This window comes from Vidua chalybeata, chromosome 5 (genome assembly GCF_026979565.1).
Source record: "Vidua chalybeata isolate OUT-0048 chromosome 5, bVidCha1 merged haplotype, whole genome shotgun sequence".
Taxonomy (NCBI): domain Eukaryota; kingdom Metazoa; phylum Chordata; class Aves; order Passeriformes; family Viduidae; genus Vidua; species Vidua chalybeata.
Window position 1 is genome coordinate 17,414,254 of NC_071534.1, and position 23,382 is coordinate 17,437,635.

The 23,382-nt window shown below is 43.9% G+C and overlaps 1 protein-coding gene across 1 annotated transcript in view; it reads right to left on the reverse strand.

The window, feature by feature from the left end:
* The window catches only part of GRIN2B (glutamate ionotropic receptor NMDA type subunit 2B), a 170,463-nt gene extending 147,683 nt beyond the window's left edge, over positions 1-22,780 (reverse strand). The window contains exon 1 of the mRNA XM_053943245.1: positions 22,299-22,780. Coding sequence (XP_053799220.1) covers positions 22,299-22,709 — 411 coding nt within the window. The 5' untranslated portion in view covers positions 22,710-22,780. The remainder of the gene's footprint in view (positions 1-22,298) is intronic.
* Positions 22,781-23,382: the final 602 nt, after the last annotated feature.

Consider the following 23,382-nt stretch of genomic DNA (forward strand, 5'->3'; position numbering starts at 1 on the left):
TGTGTGCTTTGAGCTTTTGCTGAGAAGGAAAGCACCAGAGCAGCTTGAGGGACATTCCGCAAGTGGATTTTGTTTGAAGGGGTGTATTGGGTCTGAATGAGACAGAGCTCATTTCTGCCTTAGCAGCCCTCACAGTGCTGTGCTTTGCTTTGGAAGCTGGAAGGGTGCTGATTATTGTGCTGCATATCTTGAGCTGGTAAGAACACAGAATTGCTGTTCTGTTTGGAGTCAGAGAGCAGAAAGTTCTCCCACTAACATATATGAAAAATCAAATATTTGAGAAAACTTACAGAAGATAAATACTTGAAAAACTCCAGTTTGGGAGATGGCATTTTTAGCTTGTCACCTACTCAGCTGGCAGGCGAGGGATCTGGAAGAGCTGCACAGGCTCTCTGCAGACCAACCAACCTGCCTCATTTCCATCCACAGTTGTGACAGGCCTGACACATTCACAGTGGACTTTTCATACCATGGAATCAACAATTTCCAGCAGAAAATTGTTCCACTGGGAAACTTTCAGGTTTCATTTGGAAACATTTAGAAACATTTTGTATATACCAGTATGTTGGGCATATATTAATATGCTATTCACATTCTATAATCTCCAGATACTTCAAGTGCCTGTCTCTAAAGAAAAGGTAGAATATGCCTCTTAAAATGCCAATCACAGTTAAAATGATGAATGATCAGCACAAGGTTTTGCAAGAGAAGCTCATAGGTGGACTCTAATTTTCATTCTTGCTCTGACCATATGGCTGACTGCAAAGCAGCTTCTGCCATACTTGTGAAGAGCCTCACTGGATTCCATAAGGATCTGCTGACAAGCTGCAGACACAGGCATTATATCAGTATACAGAACCCAAGTGTGACATCCCTGTATGTTTTCTGTCACACAAAAAACTGTGGATGTTGCACATGCATACTGGATTGCAGACTCAACTTCATCTCTTTTTGAAAGCTCTCCTCTACCCCATGAGCTCTCTCCTGTGGGATTCTGTGGCTGGAAAAATTAAAAATTTGTTTCCTTTAAATGCTATAATTCTGCTATTCCTAGAGGCAGCTACAATTCTTTCTCTGTGATCTGAAATTGCAGCAATAATTATATTTCCTACTTTGTTCACTGTAGTTGACTGTTTTGGCAGTCATCCTGTAGCAGTAATCCACACATAAAAAGTCATCTTGCATTTTTCAATCCAATTTAAAGGGAATTGTTTCTCAAGGAAAGCAAGAGGGTGAAAATGTTCCCCTCTGGCAAAAAATTCAATAATTTTGGTATTACATTTGAGAATTTTACCTACCTGTCTTATCATTGTTGCATTTTACAAGCACTAATTTAAATTCTTTGCACTTCTAGGAAGGCCTGAGACTTTCTTCATGTGCTTTTTTGCTTAGTCCTCCCATACTTCTCCTAGACACTCAGAAAGAGAACTTAAGTTCCCTCTTTCCAGATGATGCTCAGAGCACCAAGTGCTCTTGTTTTGTTCTTATTTTGTTCTCGGGCTATTTGTTCACTCTAGAACAGGGGAAAGGATGTCATAGAAATTAAGGCAAGGGTGCATTAGGAGGCAAGGGAATAATTATTCATTCTTGCCATCAGCTCATTCATTTGGTTTGATTTACACCAGTTGCCCCAAAGTTTTCCTTCTAATTTTTCACGGAAATACCCAGAAGCCTTTAATAATGGCATTTACATGTATAATGTAGCATTATTAATGTTAAACAAAGCCTTTGAAGTCTTCTCCATTCTGCACACCCCATACCATTTCAGAACAAATTATTTTCACAGTAACCTCTGCCAGATACAAACACACACACATGCACCATTGCTATATTATTAATTTTGGATACTTTTTCCTTTTTCCCACACATTTAAATTCTAATGTTCCATAATCTATAAGAGCAGCACAGGAATGAAGGTGCTGTACCAGAAACAGTACGGTCAGGGCAGACAAAGCAAGGTGACTGGAGATTCAACCTTTAAATCCAACAGGATTTATCAGACAGGACAAGCACCTGAAATAATAGAATAACAGTACAAGAAAGAAAAGTTTCAGGATATCTTAGAAAAGCTAGAAGAAGAGAGTACTTCTCTTTAGGAAGCATCCTGCCTCCCATCCCAGCACATCTTATGTTTTCAGCCAGTTTACACCACCAAAACCTGCACATCATCAGAGGAAGCTTCATACACATCTGTTGAAATTACAGGAAATCTTAGGAGCTTTGTTCTTTTTTTTTTTAATTGTTGTTTTAATGGGTTTTTCTATCTCCCAGGCATGCAATGATTGAGGCATCAGTTGTTTCTACAAGACCTCTGCTGCATCCATCCCTGTGACCCAGCTGCTGCTCTGCTCAGCAAGCCAAACTCACTCCAAGCCCTGTCCCACACTTTGTTCTCTGCTCCTGGGGTCTGTTTGAGCATCCCTGTGCAGCTGGGTAGGCGAGCTGATGGAGACCCCAGGGCACCCCTACAGCAGTTACTCCGCATGCTGCAGCTTCCCAGGGATACGGTAACTGCTCCCGGGTGCTAAAAACCCACCTGCTCAGCACTGCAGCCCAAAATCTTGCTATGTAGAGGAATGCAGGAAAGGGGCAAAAACCTAACAGATCAATGCCAATGTAAACTGAAATCAGAGTGGGGAAAAAGAGTCACAAAGAGCTTTTGTACCATACAGGCAATCCTAGAAATTTTCTGCATTTTACACTCATCATCTCTAGGGTATCTCAATGTCACTTCATGGCATCCAACTGAAATATTGACAGGGTTTGAAGGATCCCCCCACAACAAGGCTATCACCAGCAGTAGATCTGCTTAGCTGTAGCTGACCTCAAGGCCCTTGTTCCAACACTGTACTACCTTACTATTGAATTTTTTTTCCTGTTGTCCAAGGACCTACCATGGCCTTCCATGACACTGTCTGGCACTACCAAGTACAGATTAGCTCCATCGTCTTCGTAACTACCCTTCAATCAGGGATGAATACCTGCACCTCCTACCCACATCTCAGAGGGCAGAGCCAAAAACAGTCCCTCAGGACAGCACAGGGCATGTTGTGTCTGTGTCAGGGCCAGCTCAGTTAGACACTGCAAGTAATTCCCACAGCCTATAGATCTTCTAATTTCCAGTGGAGAATCTCTATAAAATACCTTTCCACAGAGAGATGCAGAAGAGGCAAAAAAAGGTATGAGGTTGGATGACAGAAGTGGAAAACTCCTGATATGCAACTAAATAAATTACTGTTCTCCTGAAGAAAAGTGACAGTAAGGACTTCTAATGCCAGGGGCTGGATAGAGAAGGTGAAGAGGGAATAACTGCTAGGCTACTTTTTTTTTCCCATCAAAGAATGAGGAGATATCAAAATGAGAATACCAAGGAGCAAGTTTCCAACAAAGAATTTCTTCACCCTACGAGAAGTTAAGCTTCCTTTGTCTCTTGGATGCTAAAAACATACCTGGGCCCACAAATGCCAAGAATTTGTATGTTGGTAAGGGTATGGAGGAAAAACCCGTCAAGCACTACTAAACACAGAGACACACTGACTATCTTAGAGTTTCCAAGTCATAACTCATGGGACATTTGGAGAATATTCTGAGGAAGTATCTCTAATTGATCCTCTATCAATTGCTGTTGGATGCAAAATCCTGGACTAAATTACCTTTTGATATAAACAAGCTCACACACCATTATAAAAAGTTTCTAAAATAGCATTTAACAATACTGGACAACTTTTAAGTCTATCAGGACAGTGTAGCAAAGTTCCTACTACTATCAGTCAAACTAATATACAAGTTCATCCACATCTTTTTATTTAACCACTGCATCATTAAATAAAAAGAAGGCTTTTGGCTTCCTGGAGCAAAGGCAGGACATTACCACCATCCCACCAGCAGCCAAACACGCAGAGCACCTGGGTTTGAGCCCAAGGACTTCAGCCATGGAACATCACTCTGCTTTGCTCTTCACTTCACAGTCAACTGCCCCCAGATTCAAAGCATCTTTTATGAAAAACAGCAGTGTTGTACCATGGCTAGGATAGAACATGCTCTGAGGCCAATCACTTTCTCAACCAAAATTTATACTTTCTTCTCCACTCCAAATACAATTATTTTTGTCCTCCCCTGATTTTCTACCCTCTGCTATATGTAAAACTCCCAAAACAATCCACAGAGTTAAAAACTGGTCTTGGGACAGTAGCCCATTTGGCCAGGGGAAGAAAGAGTAAGGAAATCTCATCACCTTTTCATTTCTGCCCTGATGGGTAGAAAAGGCTGGATTGTACTGTTCTGCCACATTATCACCTCACACTGTCAGGATGACACTCCTCCGGGACAGTGGATCTGTTCCCAGTTCCTGACAATACTCAGTCACTCGGACCTGCCCGATATGGGCACGCCTCAATTTCTGCAAATTTCTGGTGCTGTCTGTGCCAACTCTTTTCCTACTCCCTTGGGTCAGATGCATAGCCCAGGGAAGACAGCTTGGCTGGGGGCATCCATGTGTCAGACTACTCCCAGCTGCCACAGGGGCCCTGGGAGTCTGTCAGCAGCCAGAATAAATTGAGGTGGGTCTGACTCATGCCAAATCCAAAGCCAGCAAGGGGAATATACAGGTGCAGAAGTGGTACAAAGCCAATTGCCTGCTTCAGCACACTGACACGTACCAGGTACAGCTCAGTGTATCCAGGGGACAAGATCCAGCACTCACAATTCCCCAGTGAGATAAATTACTCCTATGGTCCTCCAGCTGCAGCTGCCTGCCCCATGGAGGATGGGACCATGAGGAGCCAAGGCTGTCCAACAGATCTGTGCATGCAGATCTAGCACATTTACATTCACCCCAGGTTTATTACACTAGCTTTTCTAGTCCTAAGATATATTTTAAGCTAAGCAGCCTTCACCTCAGCACCCAGCTCCACACAGCCCTGGCAGCAGGCAGGCAGAGATGAGGCAATGGTGTACTAAGCAGGGAATGAGCACACCACGGTCACATGCTGCTATCCCCTCCTAACCTCACCACCTTTACACCTTCCTATCACTCCTTGCCCTGATCCTGATTGTGCAGCAGGTTCATTGTGGAGCACAAAGTTGGTCCATGCCAAGCTGGAACGGGCTTCAGAGGAATTAATTTAGATGGGTAAAGTCTGATCCCTTTCACGGAGCATTGGAAAGAAGAGGCAGCGCTCAGCACTTTAGACATCAAGGGAGAGTAAGAGAGAAAGAGATGAGAGAAAGCCTTGCATAGAAAAGGCAGCAGGAAAAAATGTCCTAATTTGGAGAGACAAGGCTCATTGCCATGGCAACCCAGAATCACCCCAGAGTGGCCAAATACGACTTTATATGTGGTGTTAAACGATTCAACCATTAAGAGAAAATACTAAGGGGAAAAAAAAATAATGGGACTGTGGAAGGGAAAGTATTTGGCAACAAAGAGCTTTCCTCTGGGGGTACTCTGGAAACAGAAGTGAACCTTTTGAGTCTTAAGTTGTATTTTTTCCCCCCATCCTTAGGTGCAGACACATTTTTGTGCATACGCTTGTTTGGGGAGAATGAGTCACTCCTTACTGCCTGTACTGCCTTCCCTCCCCAGACTGGCGCTCATCAGCAGTGGGGCCAGATCCTGCCTACTGGGCAGCAGAGAGAGGAAAGGCAACTGCAACCCCTGTCCCTTTCTTAAAAGTCCCTTACCAAGACCTTCCAGGATAAGGCAGAAACCAGTAACACATGACAAATCACATGGGGACGCTGCAGGGCGGCAGAACATCTCACCAAAGAAGCAGCAACATAATACACGGTGGCAGTGATCACCAGGAGCTCCAGCCTCCAGTCCACAGCCTTGAGAAAGCACATACGGGATGTTTGTAAGAGATCTGGGATTGCTGAGCACATCTGGCAATGGGCTAAGTGAGAGAAGCAGCAGGAGTGATATGCTCACTATAAGTCATACAATGCACATACTGCTGGCTGACAGGGGAAGATGAATCTCTGCAGTTGTCAATTATCTGATCTCACCCTGAGTCCTTTCTATCTGCTTCAGTCTATTAATTACTTTGAATGTCTTATCAAATTTCCTTATCCTACACCCTCACTTCCTTGCACTCTCACACTTGGGACACCCTTCCTCTGCACTGCTGCCCTTTGTCAAACACCCCTATTCAGCAGATCTTCCAATCTCTTTTCTTAGCCCTGGCACAGTTCTGTTACATTTTCTCAGTCTCTGTGAGAGGTCCCACCAAGTCTGTAGGGGCTACACCTTACAGGGTGCTTGTACATGGAGGTGGGCCAATATGAAGAATAGCAAGACCAGGTGAGTGGCAAGGAAAATACTTTCTCTTCTGGAAGTTACCTCCTTGTAACTGAAGGTACTAATCCCAATGGATGAGTTCCCAGAGGACCATCCCCTACAGATTCCTAAGTGCAAAGTGATAAATTGATTGTCAAGGCAAGTTCCTCATCACTCATGTCTAACCTACTCATGTCACCTCATTTCCCTATCCAATTTATTCATCAAATGCAGCAAAACATTTGGCCAAAAGGATTCCTTGAGAGCAGAGATGGATGCAGTCTGGAGGACAGGACATGATTCTGCATGAGCATAGTTACACTGAGACACAGCCACACGTCTTCTACATGCTGTTACCCATTCCTAGACTAAACCATTTCTTCCTGGCCACAGAAACCTAAACAAGCCAAGCAAGATAATCCTCTCCCTAGTATTTTAATCTAGACTAGACCAGGAGAGGGAAAAATTGAAAAACTAAACTCACTCCACTATTACCAAAAACAAGCCTTCAATGTATGATTCAAGAGATTTGTGTATTGTGTAGCAGCAGAACAGCATGAGCTGCTGGCTGGCTTCTGGCTCTCTGGCAGCACAAAATGCTTCCCCACAGCTTGTACTGTGTATTACTGAGTTTTATTATAGGCACACCTCAAGACATAGAGCAACAGACTGCAGGACCAGTATATTGACCAGTGAGTGACATTGTCAGACAAAAACATGTTCCTAAGCACAGCAAGAGACAAAATATCACTCACAACCTCTCTTTCTCCTCCCAGTGGTCAGTATCACAGCATGGTTTTTGCCAGCCTCTGGTGAGAAAGCTGCCAACCACAGCTTCAGTTTATAACAATTAAGCAGTTGAAACCTCAAATCCACATGTGCACATAAAATCTTCCAAGGGTGCTCAGACAAGGGCAGAGGGATCAAGCAGAGAGAATGGCTGGGACAAGTGCTGCTGAAGATGAGCCCTGCGCTCTCACAGCAGGACATGGAGACAGCAAAGGTTAATGGCAGCATGGCTCATTGGGGGAAAATGGACCATGGACACCAGCACAGCCTGGTGAGGTTTCCAGCCATTCCCTAAATGAAGCTGTTCCACCATCTGCAAGCGAGCACACTTTGGCATTAAACATTTTGCATGAAGGCCTATTTAATGGAGCACAAAGTGACTTATTAAATCCAAATTAAAGAACCAATTGACTATCAAAAAATTTAAATCTCTGGGTAGGTAATGGCTGTGTCAAACATTTGGATGTACCCAAAAAACACATCAAAACTAACCTCACAGTTATGCAACAAAATAGAAGCCAGCTACATGGCTTTGGGGAGTCTCTCAGATGACCAAAACTAACAGAAAGAGATGGCTGACTGGTCCATCCTCTGTCTAGTTCCACCTTATCTCCCTCCACTTCAGCAGTGCCGTCCCCTGCAGACATGCACATACTCCACAACTTTGTCAGTCCCATTACAGACCATTTCAATGGCCAGATTGCAGCTGCAGAGATTAGCCCAGAGAGCCATGGAGGACTAACTGTTCAGCGGTACAGCCAAAGTTTGCTGGGCACTTCTCTGCCCTGCACTTTGTCTCATTATACTGTTCAGATCTCCCCAACTCTCCTATTCCCAGGATTTCAGCCCATTCAGCAGACTCCCTCATTTAGATCAAGGCATTCATCCTCCCTTATTTTCATCACCAGGCTGGCCCCTCCTCAGCCTACCGAAGGCACACAGTGATTAGAGTATGCCTTGATCTTCAGCACCAGGTGAGGAACTCAAACCACCACAGTTTGCTGCAGGCTTGCCACAGGGCTAAGAATAAAGCTACACGGAAAGCTGAGCCAGTCAAAAGGCAGGGGAAAAAAAAAAAAAAAAAAAAAAAAAAAAAAAAAAAAAAAAAAAAAAAAAAAAAAAAGTGGGGCAGAAAACAGATGTCTACTTGACAGTTATGAAGGAAAAAAGGCATAATTCACATTTTAAGTGCAAGTTTTAAGTCTGCATTGAGAATACTGTTAAGGGCACATGTCTTTCTCTTCCACAGAGGATACTAACGGAATAATCCAATTACTGCTGCTGTCGTCAGGCTAATTTCTTTTCTCAGGAGGTCTGTCGTGGGACTGAAATACTAAAATCTCCAAGCCTCGCGCCCTGTTTCCCTTCTAAAGCTCACCGATAGGAGCATGCGACACTGAGCAAGCGCGTGTCCATGACCGTGCCTCCCCTGCTGCCGCAGCCCAGCGCGCAGCGTGAGTCACAGAGCGCACACATGTGCTCCCCGTGCGAGTGTGAACGAATGCCCGGCCCCGGGAGCCAACAGCGCCCGCGGCGCCCGCCCGGCCGAGCGCAGGGGCAGAATCACAGTGAGCCACCGTGGGAGCGCCCGGCTGCGGGGGACGAGCTGCGAGAGCGCTCGGGACGCGCTGTGTGCGGCTGGAGACACACTGTGTGTGCTCGGGACGCGCTGTGTGCGACACGGGACACACTGTGTGCGGCTGGGGACACACTGTGTGTGCTCGGGACGCGCTGTGTGCGGCTGGAGACACACTGTGTGTGCTCGGGACACGCTGTGTGCACTTGGGACACACTGTGTGTGCTCGGGACGCGCTGTGTGCGACACGGGACACACTGTGTGCGGCTCGGGACACGCTGTGTGCACTTGGGACACGCTGTGTGCGGCACGGGACACACTGTGTGTGCTCGGGACACGCTGTGTGCGGCACGGGACACGCTGTGTGCGGCTCGGGACACGCTGTGTGTGCACTTGGGACACACTGTGTGTGCTCGGGACACGCTGTGTGCGGCTCGGAACACGCTGTGTGCATTCGGGTCGCTTGTGCCAAAAGCACAGTGCCCGAGATGCCCCGGCGCAGCGCCGTGCCCACCTTCTTTGTGCGTATTTAGCTTGTTTCCTTTAGGAAAAAACACTCTTGCAAACCTGGGGATGTGCATTTATGCACAGGTGAATCAGGCCTCCCAGTAACTCTTGAACCTGCTGGCCAATTTCCACCTGATTTGACAAAGGGGCAGAGGACTCAAGGAGAATTAAATTCTTAGAGTGCTCTACAAAATATAGCCTGCAAATGCATGCAGTCCCAAAGCCTTTGTCTGACCCCACAGCATTATGTATGATTCACCCACTCACAGTCAAAGGCTTGCTAGGCAATCAAATGGACATCATCCTCACCTGGCAGCACGCTTGTTGTGGACAGCCCCTATACACAGAAGCCTCGGGCCACCACAATACAGCTCTCTCCTATACTGTGCCAGCCAGTGACTATAAAAGGTGCAGTGGAAACTGGGAGAAAAACAATAGGAGATCTAGGGAGAATGGTATTTTTGTAGGGAGGAGGTGTAGACAGTTCCTGAAAAATTGAAGCTGCTGTGGGTACACACACTTATTTGGACTGGTCATCTTCTAGTTGATACAAGGCAGTGGGTGAAGAAATGAGACACTTTTAATGCCCCTGGTCTTCACCACTGAGGGAAGGGTGAGTCCAGCTCTTCTGGAATATCTTCACTTAGTTCAAGTTCTCACTTCTGTGGACACTCTGGTGTCTACCATGGACTAAGCTCACATTACAGCCTTAGTATATGATTCAGTTACAGAGTCAATTAACTGTGAGATGTGAATCCAGTGAAAACAGGATTCATTCATTTGGGAGCTGACAAAATTATTTGTTCCATTGCCATTCCGCTCGCCGTCTTCTCAACAAGCTGTTCCAATGTTAGGTCATAAAATTCACTTTCAAGTGTGTCAAATAAGGGAAAAAATAAATAAAAGCCTCTAGTGTGCATTTGCAAAAGCAGTGAGGGAGGGACTCAGAGCATCCATTCAGAGATACCACATGAAAGACTCAACTTTCAGAAGATGGAGATGCCCAGCATTTTCTCAAATGTAAGCTGCCTTAACCTGTCTCATGTTGGATGCTGAAAAAAAAATGAAAGACCTATATTCACTGTTCACACTTAAAACACTCCAGCCTACTTCTTTGATTGCCATCGCTTCCTGGGAGGTGGGCAGAGCCCATTCAGATACCAGGTGTCCTGTGCCTTGCAGCTTGGCAGGCAGTGCTGCATGGAAAAGGCGCTCCACTCCACCAGCCTCGATGCCACCTGTTCCCAACCCTCCTGCCGCCCACCCAGCCCTGCCATGTCGAGGAACAGTCTGAACCTGGCCCACAGCCCAGGCCATGGAGGAGCCCAAATGGAGCCAGGCAATTTGGAGACATGGAAAGCAAGCATTTCTGAGAGATGCTCTCCCCATACACCGTTATCTGACAGATACCCCATTATCCAACAAGAACCTCTCTCTCCACTTCCCAAGCAACTGTCTCCTCTGTTGAGAATTCACTGACCCCTCCTTTTTATCTATGGTGCTGTCAAGAGAAGAATCCTTTTCATTACATTTCTCCTGTGCTCACAAGGTGGTTTGTGGGATTTTTTTCAACTCTCTCTGGTAGATAACTAAAAGGTATTGGTAACCATCTGCTCAGTGCATGCCCTGAAGGAAAGCATGTACTCTCCTTGCTCAAACTCCTTCCATATTGCATCAGAAACAGGACATTCTCTGCTCTTCACAAGTCTTTGTGAACTGGAAGCGATGGAAACACTTCATTTCCAATGGCAGGAGTCTCAGCAAGAAGAAGCCATCCCCTTCAGAGGGAAAGCTCATTTACTTAAAGAGGGTCAGACCCACACATGGCCACCTGCAAGAAAGAACATTTCTGGCAATGATGATTTTATCTCACAATCTGACCCCATGCAGGGTGCATTAACTCTACCTTCTGATCTGGCAGGCTTAAATAGAAGTTAAGAAAACAAAACCGTGCCAGACCTCTGACCTTTGATAAATGTGAAGAGCTGGTTAATGCAGCACACCAAATATTGAATCTTCAGCTTGAGTAGGTTTGTGTTGGAGGTAGCCCCTGTCAGCTGGGAGCCATGAACCATCACTGCACACCACTTCCTTGGGAGCAGCTCTGCCCCAGCTGAGGTGACACCACACACTGCCCCAGGCCCCTGAGACATCAGCAGCCTCGTCCCTTAGCCCAGGGGGAGTGACCAGCGACATGCAGAGCTGTAGCAAATCATTCCCCAAGCTTTCCCCTTACCCGCTCAACCATGACATGGACGCTAGTCTGCATGTTCGGCTGTGGTGAGAGGATCAGTGGCTTGTCAAGCTGGTGATGTGGAGAACGGTATTAACTGAGTAATTAAATAATTTCTGTAATTACTCTCACACAGCTATAAATAACGTAAGCCCACACATTCTCTCTGGAAGCCACAATAGCAAGAGAAAAGAGAGTGAGGGATGCTAATTAAAAAGAAGAAATAATAATAATAATAATATTTTACATTTATACAGCACTCCGCATTTTCAAAGCACAGTGCAAACAAGACTTAAGAAATGGGTAGAGTGACAGACAGGAGAGGGTGAGAGGAAGGGAAGCAGAAGAAGGGAGAAGATAGGAATGAGGATAGGCACGGAGCAGGCTTTGAGACCCAGCAGGGCTGGTGACTTGGTGTATGCTCAGCCCAGCCGCGTGGCAGGGCCACTGGCTCTTCACCACCCAGCTCAGTACTACTGCAGAAGCCAGGGGGCCAGGACACAGCTCTGCCTCTGCAGAAAGCGAGTGAGCCGAAGCGGGAACGAGGACAAAGCGCTGCGCTGCAGGAGCTCACACATGGCAGAGCTGGCAGCTCCATCATGGAGCTGATCCCCTCCAGCACAGAGGCCTGACTGTGACTGTGCTGGCCCCAAGCCAGGCAGCTGGTGGAGCCTGTGAGAGCCTTGCCCCCTCCTTGCAGGAATTTTTCCCCCTGCCCATGAGGCCCGGGGCCCTGGAACAGGGATGCTGGCTGAAGGAGTGCGCAGCCAAGCCAGCCCCAGGCACACTTTGGAAGACCCACTGGCCTTGCCCCAGCAGGAAGCACTGATATCAGTGTCCCAGTCACCCTGCAGAGTCATTTCTGACTTCCTCTGTGGCTCAGGGCAGAATGGGAAGGGAATATTTCTGCCCAGCTGGAGGAAAGCAGCACACTCAAGGGAAGCATTGCTGCCCAATCCCGCTGTCCTGTGCCCTGCCTCGGCCCAGATCTGATCTTCTCAACTACACAGTTTCCACCTGACAGGTTTTCCATTCCCATTTCACACTACTTATCCCGTTTGTTCAGCAGTTCTGCCACCCCTTGTGCTCCCTGGCTCTTGCTCCTGCAGCCAGCAAGGAAGCATAACCTGGGCAGGCTTCTCTTTCCTTCTCTGCATTTTCCCATCCTCCTGCTTCCTACCTTTATCTAGTCCCCCGCCCATCTTCTTGTATCAGGATCTCTTCCATATACTCATCCTCTTAGTGGCTCCTCAGAATACCCTGCGTGTCCCCCACCCCACCCACATTTCTGCCCAGATTCCCTGCTGCACAGCACATTCCTGCTGGCTGGATCCCACCAGGATCCTACAGGAGACCTCCAGCTCCAGCACAGCACGTGCAGCCCCAGGGCCAGGTGCAGTTTTGAAGGCACAGTTTGCAATGACGAGTTCTATGCAAGAGACGTAGCAAACATCTAAAAAGACTCCATGCACATCTGCAGTTTCTTACACATATAACAAGGCCAAACTTGGAGCAGCCAAGCAAAAGCACATCTCTGGTTACAAGTCCTTCCCTATAAGACACCCCTGCTCCAGACCTGTGTCCTTGCTCACGTGGTGGTCAGGCAGAACCTTTAGAGGAAAATGTGACAGCACTTGCGATATAGATAAATCACATATCGTCCTGTGCCACATTTTCAGCGAGAGATGTTTTATTTTCCAAATAAATAGCAAAGTAAATCAATCAGCTTGAGGCATACACCTGGCATAGGAAACTTTGCTCAAACAGTCATAGTCTGGCAAAATTACAGGAAACCCCCAAGAGGATTTTATCATGGGGAATGCTGACCAAGCTTATAATAGATGGTACTATTGGCTATGCATAAAATGAGTTCTCCAGCATAATGGAGCTATTCAGCCACCACCTCTAATGGGGGTTAAAGCTTCTCCTCCTGGAGTCCAGATTTTCATCTCAAGCATTGTATTTACTTCAGTTAGAAAAATCCAGCAATTGTTTCCTAGTAATTAGGTCACCTTTGCCTTTTGTAGAGCTCAAACTTTACAAAAACATTGTTACGGTCTTCTTGTAAAGGGCAAATTGCTGTAGACAGCAGCTGAGCAAGTGCCTTACAGTCATGTTTTATAGCAGAGCTGCAGTGAGGACTAGGGTCTGTTAGAACTGCTGGATTCTGTTGGCGCCTTTTAGATCAACTCTCCTCACTGCATGTACCTGCCTCTTTTACTTTTTTGCCTGCTCACCCTTGGACTCTCCACATCCTTCATTCCTGTCTTCCCCTTTCCTCTGAAACCTACATCTATTGTTATTATCAGGAACCTCACAGATACATAGCTAAAAGCTATTGCCAAGCAGAGAGAAAAATTGCTTCGACAGAGCCTTTAAGGTATTTTTTTCTTACTCTCAGAACTTACTCTATTTTTTTCCTTAATTTTCTCCCCATGATCCTAGGTTCAGGAGATGTTTTCCTATCTGTCTTTCATCTTCTTTATCCTCTTTTTTCCCTGCTTCATCTATATAACATCTTCTCCAGCACTTAGTTCAGTCCTATTTGAAAACAGCTGAAGAAACATGGTTTCCATATTCTTCCCTAAGAAGTCTGGAGTACTTCCTAAGAATAGTCAGTGTCTGAGCCTTTTTCTTGATACACATATATATCAATAAATACTATAATTTAATGTATCATAATACATAATTTATTTCCCCAACATTATCCTGTCATTCCTATGTCTGCTTCTGGCAGCTACACTAAGCATTTTTTTCTCTAATCTTAGTCTACCTCTGTTCATTGAGTATATAAATCACACCCTGACTCATTGTTCAACCAATCTTCAGTACACACATACAGCTGTTTAACTCTTTCTTCATTTATCAGCTCTTCCAGTCTGTTAACAGTGTCACAGACTACAATTATGTCTTCTTCTTTACTCTGTTTTTTCCAGCCTCTGTACATGTCATTCCCTTAGCTTCCTTCATAATCCAGCCCCTCCAAACTTGGCTAATGAGACAAATAAAAGGCAAAAAGAATAAGAGATTCCCTGGAAAGAATTGTTTCTCTCTGTCCTGCGGTTACTGGGGAATGACATGCAGATCTAAAGCAGCACCATTGGGCAATTTCACACGCTGTGTTTTCAATTTCATTTTGAGGCCAGTTTAGAGTAGGGACAAATTTGAGTGCAATTAATTTAGATTTTGTGAGACAAGTTACTGCTTGGGGTTGTAATAAAGGACTGCCTGTCCAGATTGAAGAAACTAATCTCCTTGTCCGGCTGGGGATGGCACAAATTGATTTAAGACCTTTTTGTTGGGTTTTTTGTTTTGAAGAAAAGAGTTGTGATAAAGATTATAAATAGCTATTGGTCAGAGCTCATCGAGCTTGCAGATTTTCTTCAGGTAAGAGCTTACAGACTTGGAGATGTACTTAAATATCATTAGTGTGAAAATCAAGGTACAAATTATACTACTCCAGTACCCCCTAAGAATAAAATTACTAAGCTAAATAAGTTCCCACAACAATTACCAAAAAGATACAAACTCATTTGTAAAAATAAAACCTAACAAAATATTCCCTCAAAAATTAAAAGTAGCCCATATAACATCAAACAACTCACTATAATAACACCTAGTGTTAAAAAAACCTTAATCCAACAACGCCCAGGTCTAAGCTGGAGGGAAATCAATGTTTTCCTCACAGATACTTCAACAGTTCTATTTCCAGGTAGACAGGGGCAACATCAATTGTAAGCAATGGGAGTGACAAGGTTAATTCACCTTTTCTTTACCTCAGGTGGGTTGCAGAAGTTGCGTGCAGAGCTAGGGAAGGAAAGGTCTTGTGTCCCTCAAAAGAAAACATCACTATAACAACAGAAGAAAACTAACACTCTGTACTCCTGGAGGAAAAATCCTATGACCCGAAACAAAACAGCTTATAAATAGCTGCAGAAGGCGGATGTGAAGGAATCAGACTTCACTTTCGCTTGACATTTGTTGTCTGAGACAACTTGAAAGCACCCACACCTCTGTGTGGACATCCTCTCCCTGGGCACTGCCCCTGCCCAGAAGCATCCCAGGGCACCTTAGCAGGGCATGAGTCTCACCAGGGTACCAGGTTTTCTCCTTCCCAATTCTGTGACACCCAAACTCAGGTAACACCTTCAAGCATCAGGTGTCCAAGGCTCAGGGCAAATATGAAGTGCATCCAGTATAAATTATTAGGAGGGAAAAAGCCAGTGGAATATTTCATGAAAAGTCACATTTCTGTAAGAATTTTCTTTGTTTTTTTAAAGAGGCTTTCTTGTTGCTTTTAAGCAATAAACCAAAAAGAAAGGAATCAATTCCACATTTTTTCCCTGTGACTCCTGAAAAAAATACCCTAGAAAAACGTGAAGGCCTTGAAATTAAGTTCCTCCCAAGAAAATTGGATATGAACTAGAGGAAAGCCCTAAAAATTAAAAAAAAAAAAAAAAAAAAAAAAAAAAAAACATAAAGAAGTGTACTATTTTAATAGGATAATTAATAAAAGAAATGATGCATTTCTTTGAAAAGTCATATTTTCATTGGAATAATACTAATGAGAGTACTTGAGCTCTTGTTTAGAAAATGAGAGTTCACATTTAAGGGTTTAATGGCCCTGGGGAGAGGTTAGACCTCTTAAACATTAATTTCCAGGTTTCCTAATTTCTGAGGGTTTTTAAGTGCTGTAATTTATTTGTAAAGTAATAAAAATAGTTCTAGGGAAATTCTCAGGTGTTAAACTTTCAAAAATATGCTGCCCATATTCCCTTTCTTTACATGAATAAAAGAAAATGTTATTTTGTATGGGTTAATTAGAAACAGATGTAAACATAAATTACAGACCCACCTGGTTTTTTACTACATGTGTATACGAGGGAAAAACAACCCTGACATACAATACTTGCTTTTATTGTCTATGTCTCTGCCTTACCTTTTATTCTTCTTCCCCAACCTTTGCAGCAGACTTGTAATTTGAGGACACATGATACTTAGTTCATTATTTGTGAGCTACAGAGAGCAAAAGGAAACAGAGTACCAAAAGCAAAATAAGTGTATTAATCATGTCCTTAATAAAATTATTAAGAGTTTGGAGGGAAAGTGCTGACTTCTTTTTATTTTATTTTTTAAAAATCAAACTCATGTTTGCTAACCACTAGGTAAGTTTAAGAAACATTTAAATTATTATTATCATAAAATGCAGTTTCAAAGAAATGAAAACACTTTGTGAAATTACGTGAACTGCATATAAATTTGTTTTGCAGGAAAAAAGGGATAGAAATCTTTCCATGTCTGCAGATCAAAATGTGCCTTTTTCCCCCCTTCTAAGCAGCATTTTGTTTGGAATTTATTTTACTTCAATTCATATAATCCATTCAAAGGGAACTTTAGCTCTTTTTTTAATTTTTTTTTTTTACTGAATTTCCTTCACACAAGGGCTTGAAAATTTTCAGATGTCATCCCTAATGGAAATGAAACAGATTTACACCCAAAAAATGAGGTTTTCATTCCCTATGCATCCCTATTACTTAACCTTTGAAAACCTGAGAGTGAAAGTGCTTTCCTTTTAATTACAGATGTTCTGCTTTTAGCAGCACTGTCCCAGTGTCTTTGACTTTGTCCTGGTTTCAGTGTGTATCTGGGTGCTCAGCTTATCCAACTAGTTTTGGCTTCCTGTACCTGCAGCATCACTTTGCTGCACTCTGGCCAACAGCTACTCTCCTTCCCTGGTGTTTTACTCCCACTGTCCAACTTTGGACTTGCCTTCCACCAAAATACCAAAGAAATGACTGCTGCAGCAGCATGGCCCAAACACAGAGAGATCACAGCAACCTTTGGCATTGAAGGAGAGAGACAATGTATCTTGGAAATTTTGCCAAAAACAAAAATAAAGGGGACAGGGATTTATGAAGTGGGGATAAAAAGGCAAAGAAAACATCACGGCCTTGGTATAAATGGAGAAAAAAAACAAGGTAGTGGAGGGAGTAAGAGAAAAGCAAGCTCCATGCTAGGTGAAAAATTAAGGAGAATCTAGCCTAGAACAGATTTTATATTTCAGGTTAGTTTTATGCAGCTTTTATACAAATTGTATTACTGGCATAGCTGAGTAATACATCACTCTTTCCTACTATTTTATTTCCATCAGCATGCTGATGCATACTGTGTGTATCCCTGTGTGGGCAAGCCCTGGAGAGAATAGCAAGGGATGCAGAGACACAGAAGGCTGATTTTCACCTGGGAAAACATAACCATCCTCTTCTTCCAAGACTTTTTTCCTCTTCTGCCTGTGCACCATTCTGTTACTATAAAGATGCACAGGACAAGAAGCTCTGGCAAAATAACGTGACTGTGGAGAAGTAATGAGGAACAGTTCCAGCAAAAATGATGGCCAGAGCAGCTGTGCTATAAGAGAACCCAAATCATTTTCTGTTCTTCCCTTTTCTGCATTCATTATCACCAAGTTGCCTTTTTCTGTTATTTTAAAACAAATAAATAGTTTATCATTAGAAAATGGACCAGTCAGCCAAATGGTATGGTCGTTTTTTAGGCAAGAAGCTAAACTTTTTCCAATGGAGTAAGTTTTGTAAATCAGAATAACAATTCACCCTTCCCTTGAGATACCTATAAATATCATATATGATATTTATATATATGAATATATATGAATAACATTCATATATGTTATTTCCTTTTTTTTTTTTTTTTGTGATTGCTCCTTTACCTCCTAGCTGTGGGCAGAACTGATTTTAGGTAATATGGAAACAAAAACAAAGAAAATCCTAGTCCAGATTTCCAGTTTCAGGTCTGCAACCCAAGATGGTGGTTTGTGTGGTTATCTGAACTGAAGCTTGGTTTACAGTCTGAAGATTTACTTTCATCATCAGTCTCCTAACACAGGGCATCCTCATACAATTTAATTTCTGCTTTCAAAACAATTGGAGAGAAACAAGAAATTATTTTCAAGGCTGGAAGGCCAGCAGATATGCTCTCTGGTCAAAAATGCATTGCAGTCCTCTAGACAATACAAACTGATGCTTAAAGTGAAGAACCACAAAGCTGTTCAAAGTCAGCAACATCAGGCAAATTGAAGGGACCAGCAAGCTTCCACAAAGTTTTTGGACTGCAGAAACCTAACACTTGCAGTGGTGCACATTTCTCTCCTCTCCATCTCATCTATTTTGGATTAAACACAGATCACTAATGATCAATGCTATTGCTCAGGTCCTAATCACAAGTCCTGGTGAGATGATGCTATCACCCTAGTCCTTTTCAAGGAGTCAGCACCAAAATAAGGTGCTTTCTTACAGAGATGGACAGTGTGAGCACTCTTCTACCCTGTCCCAGAGCTACAGCCATGCTTCTCTGAGAGGAACTAATCTGGGGTCTGTTGGACCCCCTTAGCCACCACTCCCAGGCCCCCCCCAGCCCCAGCAAAAGGACTGCTGCACTTCACTCCATTTGGAGTCACTGCTGGCATGCTTATCAAACTCAGGGACCGAACTGCTGTGACAGAGCTCTCACTCAGCAAAGTGGCCTCTCCAGAGCTCGAGTGAGGCACATCATGTGTCTCTGCTTCACCATTTTCCTGGAACTAAACCCAGATCACAGTGTGCACACAGATCATCTGGTCACATTCTTCTTATGCCAGATTAGCCAGAAATTAAATGTAACACTCTGTAACAGGTAAACAGGTGGAATTAGAGACACAAGCACCAAGGAGTAAAAACAGCAAAACCATGTAAATGTCTCTATAATTATTTTTCAGAGGAAAAAGACAAAATACAGGGAAAACAAACTATATAAACATTATTTACAAAATCTAATCAAATACAATATTAAAGAATGTGAGTTTGAAAAAAAATCAGGAAAAAAAGGATGTTGCGCTTTCAGCAATATACCTTCACCTGCTATGTCACACCTAGGGCAGGTTTCATGGCATTTAACTTGAGACATCATGAGATACAGCCTTCTTCAGTAATCAATGGGGAGACACAGAACTATCCCATGAGCTTTTCACTGCACCCTGAATTGGGTGGGGTGAATTGTCCTCAGCTTGCGTCTCCATTACCACTGATGCTTAGACCTCCAGCTGGTGGGTAGCAAACCTTTAGATAAATATTAACTGAGATAAAGCCAGCTTATAGTGCACATTATACAATATTTCTGTCTTTATATACAGGACAAAAGAAAATTTGGGCTTGAAATCCTAATTTTTTCTTTTCTTTTTGCCTGCCCTTTTGTGCCTCAATTTACCACCTGCATGGTACGTTACAAAGACCTTTTTACACATGACCCACATTTCCTAACAGAATACTTACTAAACCCTCACTGAAGATGAAACAGAATTTCAAATGCTGCTCCAGGAAAGGTGGTTTGACTGGGTAGGTTTTTTTTTTTTTTTGCATTAAACTCCAGCGAAGAGGGGCTTATCTGTCACACCAAGACATTCATGGTTTCTAGCATTCCTTAGGTTTGCATTGGCACTACTGATCACAAACACACGGGGAGCATAACAAAGCTGTAAGTGCAGATCTGAACCTGTGAAATGCTGAGCAAGTTCAATCACAGCTGACTGCTGTGGGCGTTGAGGGGATGCTGAAAGAAGCAATCCATGCTTGCAGGATCAAACCTTAGCCACATAACTCATCTGCAAAGGACATGACTAAGAGTCACTAAAAGCAAAGCCTCTGTCAAGGCCCTCTATGGAAAATAAATTGCTGAAGGACTTACCAGGCTGACTTCAGTATTTTTAGTAGAATTTCAGTGTATTTACACTCTTACATGTTTTAATTCAATTCATCAAATAAATATTATCCATTAAAGATTACACACCTATGGATCAGAAGTTGTAAAGGTCAGCCCTTTCAAATTATTTTTCAAAGAAACCTTGGCCTTTCTTAAAACAGATCTTTGTACATAACCTGCAAACCTCCTGTCTGCAAAACAACCAAAAAAAAAAAAAAAAAAAAAGAAAAAGATTGGTAAAGCAGAAGTCTCCATTCATAAGGCTTCCACCTTTGAGCTCCCTGTGGGCTGGCTGCCTGCCTGCCAGAATGCTCTTTAGAAGCAAGCCAGTGGGGTACACAGGGCAGTGGCAGGAGATGCTGCCTTCCCAAGGAGAGACTAGGGGCAGGTAGAAAGAAAAATCTTTTCGAAGTTCAATAGGCCAAATTTTCCTTTGAATTACAGCAGCGTAAATCTGATCTAATCCTGCCAAAGGCAATGGGGTCGTGCTGGATTTACGCTGCAGGAATCTGAAATCAGAATTTGGCCTGCCATGTTCAAAGTCACAAGGACTTTTTCCCAGTGCTTAGGAGGTTTTCTGTCAGTAGCTCTTACACTTGTCCAAAGATGTAAGATGTCACCCCAAGTGTGAAATGCAGCACTTGAGCACTGCTTCCAACCCTCCTTTGCACAGACATAGATAACCATGCAACACAGCAGGCAAGAGAGCATCAATATGCAGCATTGCTGCCTGCCTGGCCTCCAAAGCAGAAAAGCTTCACTGTGGGTGGAATGGGGCAGTGGGACTTCAGCACATGTGCAACTATTCAAGGAGTGAGAGAAAAAAGGTCCATGATTATTCAGTGACTATTTCAGTTTGAAGGCCAATACAAGAAAATAACACTGCATACTAACCATGTGTTATTTGGCAACTGAACAGTTGGTCAAAAAGTGAGAAAGTAATTTGTTAGCACCTTCAATAGCCTGCACTGGATTATTTACTTGCAAGGTAAATAAAAGAGAATGTGCCAGGATTTCTCATCTCACTAGATCTCTTTCTGAGGAAAAGCTGCCATAGTGGCCAGGTCAATTCTCACCCTTCATTCAATTAGGCTTGATTCTGCCTAGTCAAATGTCTCAGACTCACTTAAGAGCCATCTGTAAAAGAAAAAGACTGTCGGCTTGCGTCCCTATTTACTTCTTTCAGATGCACAAAGAATAGTCAAGAGGGTCTTTTCAATAAAAGCCTTGGCCTTGACTGTCTGGCTTCAAGCATGCAGAAAAGGGACAGCCAGCTTCTCTCACATGTTCCCACTGGCCAGTAGCCCCAAGGCCACTGTTAGCCACACTATCTGGCCAAATGCACATTCAGGTGTGAATTGCTGCATGTGCTGTTTGTGAAAGGTGGAAGAATTGTATCAGGTCCACCTGCACTCCATGGAGGCTAAGAGTTATTAGCTGGCCAAAGATGCTACTCCCTCTCTGCATCTTGCCCTGTTCAAAAGCAGTGGCAGGATGGCTTGTTTGTGTAGTAATTCTTTAGAGACTGGCTAGGGCCTGGGAAAACAATAAAGTGTCTGTGACATGAAGGAATAAAGTAATGCAGTAGAAAAAAGAAAGATTTAGCAGGACTGGTTCAGACTGGTTAGTCACTTCAGCTAACACCTATTTAACTTTAGGAGCTAATGAACACTTTATAGAGAGGATAGCTTTATTAGAGATTCAATTATATTCCAATTAAGATGTAAGAGCTGTATTAAGCATCCCTGAAAATACCACAATGTCCTCCAGCTACATGCAGGAAAAAACCCAGGCTATGATCCCTGGCTCTTCTAAAGTAAAACACAAGCAAGAATAAAACCTTAAAAAAAATTACAATCGTCACGGGCTCTTTATCCTTCTTAAGGAAGAAGAAAAGGGCTGATTCTTTTGTGGGTCTCTTCTACCTGCTTCTTTCCCTCCTCAGTTTTTCTCTGCTGCAGGTAATTCCACATGATTAATAGGCTCTTCTCAGTAGTGCTACACACAGTTAGCTCTTTTAATCTGTCTTTGAATCTGAAGCTGTCTAATCCCCCAAGCCTTTGGCCCCATGAGACACCACCTGAGGATCACAGAATAAGATACTTTTCTTTGTTTTAAGTTTGGATCCACAGGTCTGCAATAGAAGGAAGCTCATTTAAATTTACCTTATCTGCCATGATCATAGAGGAGCCTCCATGGATGCCCAGGATGGGAGTGAGGGTCTGGGCAGAGATGAAGTCCAGGATCTGGGCAATGGCTTCCTGGTCTGTGTCATCAGCGAATACCACCCCTTGAATCTTCCGGTCAGACATGAGGTCACAGATGCGGGTGATGATGCTCTTGGGATCCGTCTCATTCATGGCCACCAGCTCCACCCGAGGCACCACTGAGAGGTGGTGGAAGTCATCTTTCTCGTGGGCATCTTTGATGGCCACTTCGTCTGAGGTCCCCACCAGGATGACTGCAATGCCAATGCTCGGGTGGCTTTTCTGGGCATGGGCCCCGCTCCCCGTTGTTGCGAGGACTGCCAGCACCAGCCAAAACCTTGGAGAGTAGCACTCCACCCTGGGCCTCATCTTCGGCTCTTACACTCCCTGAGTGAGGAAGAAAAAAGAGGGAAAGTAAAACAAAGTGATTAATTGACAAGTCAATCATGCACTCAGCCTTCAAGGTAGATCCATTGATCTTGCTCAACCACTAGCTCTCCTCCCAACAATCCTTCTAGTCTGATGCTGAGCCCTTTGGCTACATTCAGGGCTCTGTTAAAGTTGGGGGGTCAGACCAGTCCAGACCAGTCCAGCCCCTACTTCAGAGTCTGGCATCACTTAAGAGAACAGCTGTCAGCAGAAGATGGGATCATGTCATCTCTCAGGTCCTGTGTCACTTTGAGACGCAAGTCAAAAGTGATAGAGAATTGTCCCTTTGACAGCTGATCAGATGTCTTTGTGAAATTAATTGCTTATGTCAAGCCCATGTCTGAGTGCTCACCCTCAACACAAAGGAATGACTGGTGCTTGAGATGAGTTTGGACTTGTGCTGGAGGTACAGGCAGGGAGGCTGAGGAGACCAGGCAGATAGGGACCCCCTTTTCCTTTCTCAGCACAGTCCTTCCAGAACAAAGTGAGGACAAATGGGCAAGGTCATTGGATGCATATTTATGTGTGTATCCATTGCATACACCACCAGGACACACGCAGTCCAGTGTGTAGTACAGTCAGCCATATGCTTTCCACCAATACAGGATTCTTT